The sequence below is a fragment of the Cotesia glomerata genome, linkage group LG2 (assembly GCF_020080835.1).
Source record: "Cotesia glomerata isolate CgM1 linkage group LG2, MPM_Cglom_v2.3, whole genome shotgun sequence".
NCBI classification, from domain to species: Eukaryota; Metazoa; Arthropoda; class Insecta; order Hymenoptera; family Braconidae; genus Cotesia; species Cotesia glomerata.
This window is the reverse complement of record NC_058159.1, coordinates 31,571,200-31,580,047: the sequence shown is the minus strand read 5'-3', so window position 1 is coordinate 31,580,047 and position 8,848 is coordinate 31,571,200. Positions and strand designations below refer to the sequence as shown.

The window sequence follows — 8,848 nt, the reverse complement described above, 5'->3', positions numbered from 1 at the left end:
TTTATTGCACTGCCGAATTTTGTAATTTCAATACTTGTAAAAAAATCAAAAATTAAATCATCTTGTTCGGTCTTTCTTGAAAACTACATCGACCAATTATAAATATAAGCTACCGTATATTCAAAAAAAAAAAAAAAAAAAAAAATATAAGTATAAAAAGATTAAGTAGAACAACTAATTATAATTGTCGATGTTTCTATACTAAGAAAAATTGAAAATTGTACTATTTAAAAAAGAAAAAATTTATTTATCAAATAGTTTGTAATAATATATTTAAATAATTGCAAAGTTAAATAGTAATAATTACTGAGTGGAAAATAAATTTTTTTATAATGATTAAAGTGTGAAGATGTTTACTCAGAGTATCATCAGGCCAAATACTAACTTGTGTGATTTAATAATTACAATTAATTGTATCTTTTATTTATCTGTGTGAAGAAATGTTATTTTATTAAATATGTTGGTCATTCCAAGCAGTATTTGTAAATAGCAATTGTAAATATAATTATATATAAACTACATAAGAGTATCTATAAAAAAATTAACTCTAATATTGATATATATTAATATTTAAAAATAAATATAATGATTTGTAATGAAATATTTCACGTGCAGTTAAATAAATATAGAATCGTATCAGTATTATACTTGTTTAATTATTTATTATATATAAAAATTTAACTGTCCAATTGTATTAACTATAATTTATTTATAATCTATATTATTAAGAAATTACCTTGTATCTTGTGAACTATTGACATTTTTAAAGATATAAGCTCACCCCAACATTACACTAATCGAGACCTTTCATTTGAGTACCCACATCAATTTTTCATATATTTATATATTTTATATATATGTATATTTGAAAAATATATCAAAAATGCATGTGGGTACTCAAATGAAAGCTCTTGATGAGCGTAACATCGAGATGAGCTTATATCTTTAAAAATGTCAATAGTTAAGAAAGTACATTGAAATTTAATAAATATCTTGTGAAATATTGACATTTTTAAAGACATAACTTCACCCCGATATTACACTCATCGAGAGCTTTCATTCAAGTACCCACATCAATTTTTCATATATTTTATATATTTATATATATTATATATATGTATATATGACAAATATATCAAAAATGCATGTGGATACTCAAATGAAAGCTCTTGATGAGTGTAACATCGGGATAAGCTTATATCTTTAAAAACGTCAATATTTAAAAAATTACAGTGCAATTTATCAAAAGTAATTATTTAATAAAGCAAAATTTTATTTTTGGTAAATTTAAAACAAGTGGTAGGCTCAGGGCAATAAAAACAGGTGAAATTATACAAAAATAAGATTTATTTTATATTTAATATACATAGCATTCAATAATATCAATAATTAGTCAATGAGATATTTCAATAATACATTTAATTATTAATTAGTTAATTACTTTATTTAATTTATTAACTTTTTTTTTTGGATTTTACTCTCAATATTGTAATGTAAGTCTTGACAGTTAGATCAATACAATTTAAAAATGAAGTAGTTGATGTTTAAACAGTGATTGTAAAGTCTTTGGGTGATTTGGACAGCGAATTAGAGAGAGGCCCGGAACGTTTTCTGTGAAGTTTGAGCTTCATATCGATATCACATTCCGCCTCACTTGTTTCGTGAGCATCGGTGAACCCTGAGGGCGGTTTGAGCTCTAGTGTGGATAATTCATTACCCCAGTCTTCGCGCGGTTGCTGCTCTCGAGAGCGTAATCTCGCGTTTCGTTGATAATTGCGTGGTGTTGACATTGAGATAGAGGTTGAGGTTGAGGTTGAATTTGAATTTGAATTTGAATTTGAGTTTGAATTCGAGTTTGAAGATGAGGATGACGTTTGTGTGTGTGTCGGCTGTATCGCTGATGTCGATTGTTGAGGATCATTGAACAAACACAAAGACTCAACTGATCGACGCGGTATTTGTTTGTGTCGATCTATCGAGGCTGTATTAAGTCTTGATCCCTTGGCAGTGTGACTCGGCGAGGGTGCTGCCGAGTAAGACCTAACTCCTGTACTCGTCTCTGGATCTTTTACCATTGCTCGAATTATATTTTGAACTCGAGATCCACTGACGTTGTCTGCTTTTATTCCATGTCTGTTTTTCATTATAATATCTATATTATTAAGAGAATAAAAAAAATTTGTGTCCAGGATAGTCATATGATAAAATCATTTTTTTTAGTGAAATTTAGTATCATTGCAAAGATCTTGACTTGGGTTGTGTCTTTTCAAGGTTTCATATCATTCTCTAGATACATAATTAATAAATTACCTTGTATCTTGTGAAATATTGACATTTTTAAAGATATAAGCTCATCCCGACATTCCTCTCATCGAGACCTTTCATTTGAGTACCCACATCAATTTTTCATATATAATATATATTTATATATATGTATATATGAAAAATGAAAAATATATCAAAAATGCATGTGGGTACTCAAATGAAAGCTCTTGATGAGTGTAACATCGGGATGAGCTTATATCTTTGAAAACGTCAATAATTAAGAAAGTACTAAGCAAAATTTTATTTATTTATAGTTCACAAATCACACAGTGACTGTAAGGTTGCTAGGTATTATTATTTTTATTTCAATTAAATATTTAATATTTACCGTTGCTTTTCTAATCTAGGAAAGGTTTTTCTTTCAGAAATTGGTGACGGCTCGGTTGATGTACTTGATTCGTGCGTGTGGTACAGTACATCTAAAAATAAATACATTTAAATAAATAATACAATTACTATTTATTCATCTAGAGGAAAGCGGAGTATTATGGGATACAAAAAAATTAAGTGCATTGCTAATTATTATTCAAGTTGTAGCAAAAAGACCAGTTGGTTAGATTCAGTTAAGTGTTAAAATAGATTTAATCCGATCAGGATTAACGATCGACTTAATTAATTATCCAGCAGCAGCTTTAAATAATTCTACATTGAACTTATTTTATAAATATACAAAACAGTTGGTGAAATCCTTGTTTAATTATTTACAAGCTTTAAAAGCTGTAGATTAATTATTCACACTAAGACTTTAACTGCAAACTCAAAATCCAACATAATAATTGAATAAAAAAAAAAAAAAAAAAAATTAGGCGTGCAATTTAAAGCCAATCTATGAATTCTATTATTATTCCCGTGTTCCCAGCTTTCCCTTGGTTGATAATAATTAAAAAAAATATAATTCAATACTAATACTAACTTACTATGATGAACCGGCCTTGGGAATATGGCTAATCGTTGCTCGCGGCCTCGCTGTGGCCCGGAATTAGGTCCCGGGGAGCGAGTTAAAATAGACGTCGGAGCAGAATCGTCGAGGTGATTAGAGGACTCTGTACGACTGCTGGTCCCTACTTCAGTGTCGCTGTCCGATCCAAGAGTATCGTACTCCTCGGATTCGGACTTGAATGACTTTGATTTACGCCTTGACCGGCTTCTTACTTTGGTATATTGATCAACATCAATCTGAAAAAAAAAATGTAAATTTAATTTATATTATTAAGAAAATAAGAAAAATTTTGTGGCCAGTTTTAAATGATGATAAGTATTTAGGCTACATTCGAAAATGCTCTATCTCTAGTCACATAATTAAGAAATGACCTTATCTCGTTAACTATTGACATTTTTAAATATATAAGCTCATCCCGATGTTACACTCATCGAGACCTTTCATCTAAGTACCCACATCAATAATTCATATATTTATATATATTATATATATGTATATATGAAAAATATATCAAAAATGCATGTGGGTACTCAAATGAAAGCTCTTGATGAGTGCAACATTAAGATGAGCTTATATCTTTAAAAATGTCAATAGTTAAGAAAATACAGTGCAATTTAATAAATATCTTGTGAAATATTGATATTTTTAAAGATATAAGCTCATCTTAATGTTGCACTCATCAAGAGCTTTCATTTGAGTCCCCACATCAATTTTTCATATTTATATATATATATTATATATTTATATATATATGTATATATGGAAAATATATCAAAAATGCATGTGGGTACTCAAATGAAAGCTCTTGATGAGTGTAACATCGGAATGAGCTTATATCTTTAGAAATGTCAATAGTTAAAAAAGTACAGTGCAATTTAACAATAGTAATTATTTAATAAAGCAAAATTTTATCGATTTATTGTATACAAGTCACGGCAGTCACATAGTGACTGCAAGGTTACTAGTAAGAATGAAAAAAAAAAAAATGTAATATTTTTTTTATTATTCACCTGAGCGCCTTGTAACATTGTTTCGCTTCTCTCGTAGAAATACGCCTGCCTTATTGGATTCGCGGATAAATTTTCTTGCTCGGGCAAATGAAATGTTGCATACGGATAAATGTCTTCAGAGTACTCGGGTATACGTTCCAATGCATTTACCTCCCGACACGGGGATTGTTGACTAGGCTTACGTACTGTTGCATAATACTGTTCTCTCTGTTCCATATTGTGTTTGTTATCCAACGCCGCCTGGGTTTGAGAAGTTGGATCATTACCTCTTCTTCCTCTCAGAGAATCTTTTTTAAATAATAAAATTTTATTATTATTTATTAGACAGTTACTTTTTAGTAAAAGTTTTAAAAAAAGTTATTTACGTGTTTTCAGACAAAAGCAAACACCACCGACGACTATAATAACAGCAACAACGGATATAACACTGGGCGCAAGTACTTGTGCATCGAAATAAACCGGCGTGACCTTTATTTCAGGCGGTCGCCCGTCATGGATCCTCGGTGAGTCGCCAGGAGTAGTTGTACTAAATAGGTATTCCGCTTGAGTTGATCCGGCATTATTGTATCCTGTCACTCGTAATTCATAGCTCGTTCCACTCTCCAAATTTACTATCGGAAATCTCGATTGTGGTGACACATTATTCGATACTACAACAAAAATTTTATTATGCTAATTTAAATTAACGGTAATTATGCAGAAGTGGGGCTTGGCCTATTTTTGGGTTTAAAAATTCAAAAAATTAATTTTTTTTAATATTTATTTTTTAATTGTTCTTCTTCACGGCGAATTTATGATGAAAAGTATGTAAATTAAATATTTTGATGTTTCTTCTTTCATTTGAAAGTTCAAAATTTACGATTGGAGGTGTTTTTCAATCAAATGATGACGATACTATTTTTTCCGGTTAAATTAGAAAAAAAAATTCATAATATCATAATTTGAAAATTTTGCTTTATTAAATAATGACTATTGTTAAATTGCACTGTACTTTCTTAACTATTGACATTTTTAAAGATATAAGCTCATCCCGATGTTATACCCATCAAGAGCTTTCATTTGAGTACCCACATGCATTTTTGATATATACATATATATATATATATATATATATATATATATATATATATATATATATATATATATATATATACATATATAAAATATATGAAAAATTGATGTGGGTACTCAAATGAAAGGTCTTGATGAGTGTAACATCAAGATGAGCTTATATCTTTAAAAATGTCAATAGTTCACAAGATACAGGGTCATTTCTTAATTATGTATCTAGAGATAGAGCATTTTCGAATGCAACCTAAATACTTATCATCATAAATCTACCGTGAAAAAATTTTATCTAAAATAGGCGGAGCCCTACTTCTGCATAATTACCAAAAAAAAATTTTTTATACGCCTTTCTAGTTCCGCAAAGCCAAAAGAGCGTATAATTAATGACAGTAATTACCTAATAGCCAATCACCGGGCAATCGCTTATATTCAACAACAAAGTAGAGCAATGGGCAGCCGCCGTCTTGCCAGGAAGTTAATTCGAGAATAACAGAGGTCATATTGGTACGTATGAGATGCTTTTTATGGGGAGGAACAGGTTTAGAGCCTTTGGTCCTAGCAGTTTCCATTTTGCTGGCACTTCCACTCCCTATGCGATTAAAGGCAGCCAGAGTAAATTGATACTTTGTACCGCACTGCAGACCTCCGAGTAAATGAGTACTGGCACGCCTGTCAAGCATAACTTCTTCCCATTCGGCGAATTCCTTGCGATAAGCCAACACAAATCCCTTTATAGGAGCACCCCCGTTGTCTCCCTGCTTCCACTGTAACTGCACCGCCTCGGTTGTTGTGCCAGTTGCGAGAAGTGTTGGAGGTGTTGGTGGAACTATGCGTAAAGTTTGTCAATTAAAACTTATAACTTTATATACCCACCAACCGGCAACCCGGCAACAAAAACATCATCTGCTGTATCTCATAACGCTATACAAACTTTAACTGCCAAACAACCTTTTTTTTATCTTTTTGCCTTTTTCATATCTTTATCTAAAGTAAATTAATTTTTCTTTTTTTTGGCACATCAATTTAAAGTTTACTTTAGTTATTCTTTTCTTTAGCAAACTTTTTTTTCATTTATTTATAATATATTTACCTTGAACTTGTAGACTGTAAACAATTTCATCAAAGCCCAATGAATTTTTGACATGACACGAATAATTTCCCTCCTGACTTCTCTGTACATTTTTTAAAGTCAGCGTATGATCTGCTCCAATATCCAATCTAAAACAATGAAATTTTTATTTATTGAATCTCTAGATACATAATTAAGAAATGACCTTGTATTTTGTGAACTATTGACATTTTTAAAGATATAAGCTCATCCCGACATTACATTCATCAAGACCTTTCATTTGAGTACCCACATCAATTTTTCATATATTTGATATATTATATATTTCTATATGTATATATGAAAAATATGTCAAAATGCATGTGGGTACTCAAATCAATGTTCATGATGAGTGTAACATCGGGGTGAGCTTATATCTTTAAAAACGTCCATAGTCAAGAAAGTACAGTGCAATTTAATAAATATCTTGTGAAATATTGACATTTTTAAAGATATAAGCTCATCCTGACATTACACTCATCGAGACCTTTCATTTGAGTACCGACATCAATTTTTCATATATTTTATATATTTATATATATTTTATATATATATGACAAATATATGAAAAATGCATGTGGGTACTCAAATGAAAGCTCTTGATGAGTGTAACATCGGAATGAGCTTATATTTTTAAAAACGTCAATAGTTAAGAAAGTACAGTGCAATTTAACATAATTAAATATGTCAGCGTATGATCTGCTCCAATATTCAATCTAAAACAATGAAATTTTAATTTATTGAATTTTTGAGAGAAAAAAAAGTAACTTTTGATGAATAATAAATTAATTATAGCATACCTTTGGCTCTTTTGTAATTTAACATCCCCCAATCGCCAATCAACTGTCGGTTCAGGTACTCCAACATATAAACAATGAAATCTTACGTCAACACGCCAAGACGTTATTATAGGAGCGCCAAAAGATACAATAGCCGCTGGAACTAATTACCAAAGTTAATTAAAATTTAATAAAATCATTTCACCGAGCTATACTATCCAAAGTTTACAGAGTATTAAAAAAACAAGTTAATTAATAAATCCAACTAAGAAAATGACTCTTTCTTAATAGAAAAAATAAAGAAAAGCCTTTCGGAATTATTTAATTAAGTCTTTATCGTACACCATTTATTCATTTATTCTTTCTTTTACTTTCAATTTCTTCCAACCGAATTAATTAAATACCAAATAAAATAGTTTTAGAATTACTCGGTATTATTAACCAAATAATTAAGTATCAAGTGAATTTAGATGGGGAATAATAATAAAGTTTATTTATAATTGAATAAAGTTATAAAAGAACGATCAAGAAAAAAACTACGACAATTGAGGAGGAAATAAAAAGAAATAAAATAAGTAACTTTTATATACAAAGCGAAAGTAACAAAAGAAAATTACATTCTTGTAACTTTAAACGTTTCTAGGTACTATAAACTTTGTCGTGAGGGAACTAATTATTTGACTGGTTGTTGTTTAACTTGTACTTATTCCTGTAGTATATACACCATAAGTCGATTCTCCGAGTTCGGGATCAATTTATTTTCTTGCCGTTTCCTCCTTTTATTATCAAGTTACTCGACAATAAAATGTCTGGGTAATAATACACCAAAATAGGGGAGGTATTTTAAAGTTATAAAATAATATAATGTGTAAAGTATAAAAAAGTAGAAAAGTAAAAAAGTACGTTTGGTTACCAACCGGTAGAACTTGGCTGAAGTTTGATGACCGGAGTACTTGGTCCCTCTCCGACTTTAGTGGAAGCAGTGACCCATGCTTCATAAGATTCTCGTAGTTTCAACCCCGTGGCTTCGTAGTGTAAACTTTGAGCCGGCAAAAAGTCTTTAATGATCTTTACTTCTTGGCCCTGATCCAGCGCTCGTATATACATGGTGTACTTAGTGACAACACCGTTCGGTCGTTTTGGTGGCAACCACGAAATAATAACAACATTATCCGCGGCTGGAACTGCCTTCACGCGTTCCGGTACATCAGGAACTGTTTTTATTATTTATTATTTATTAAATTTATTTTTAAAATTAATTACTTTTAGAAATAATAAATTTTTACCAGTTTCTTCAGTCATACACGAAATAGGCGTACTGGTAACACCTTCTCCGGCCCGGGTGTATGCCAAAATCTGGACGGTGTAGTTTGTGTAGGGCCGTAAATCGTGAAGAACTGTGCTAAGCGCTTGAGTAATCTTTGTATCTCGAGATCCCACAATTTCACTACTTTCTTCATTAGCCGGTTCGTACAAAAGTTTGTACCCCTTTATTACTCCGTGGATTTTATCCGCCGGTGGTGCTTTCCACGTAACTTGAATATTTTGACCAGTCAGCGCTGTGCAGGCAATGTGCTGCGGCGGAGCGCTCGGTACTAAAAATAAATATTGTCGATAT

General features: G+C 30.8%; 1 protein-coding gene across 6 annotated transcripts in view; it reads right to left on the bottom strand.

Moving 5' to 3' along the window:
* Positions 1 to 1,440: 1,440 nt before the first annotated feature.
* LOC123258463 (Down syndrome cell adhesion molecule-like protein Dscam2) overlaps positions 1,441 to 8,848 on the bottom strand; it is a 47,414-nt gene continuing 40,006 nt past the window's right edge. Inside the window, exons 19-28 of one of the 6 annotated variants that reach the window (XM_044718473.1) lie at positions 8,517 to 8,825; positions 8,148 to 8,444; positions 7,252 to 7,393; positions 6,434 to 6,561; positions 5,741 to 6,169; positions 4,641 to 4,925; positions 4,276 to 4,562; positions 3,243 to 3,501; positions 2,654 to 2,744; positions 1,441 to 2,133 (exon numbers count right to left, since the gene is read on the bottom strand). In XM_044718473.1, coding sequence (XP_044574408.1) covers positions 1,545 to 2,133; positions 2,654 to 2,744; positions 3,243 to 3,501; positions 4,276 to 4,562; positions 4,641 to 4,925; positions 5,741 to 6,169; positions 6,434 to 6,561; positions 7,252 to 7,393; positions 8,148 to 8,444; positions 8,517 to 8,825 — 2,816 coding nt within the window. In that variant the 3' untranslated portion in view covers positions 1,441 to 1,544. Of the gene's footprint in view, positions 2,153 to 2,653; positions 2,745 to 3,238; positions 3,502 to 4,275; positions 4,563 to 4,640; positions 4,926 to 5,740; positions 6,170 to 6,433; positions 6,562 to 7,251; positions 7,394 to 8,147; positions 8,445 to 8,516; positions 8,826 to 8,848 lie in introns of all 6 variants that reach the window. The other 5 variants (XM_044718474.1, XM_044718476.1, XM_044718475.1 and 2 more) reach the window with 5 other exon arrangements.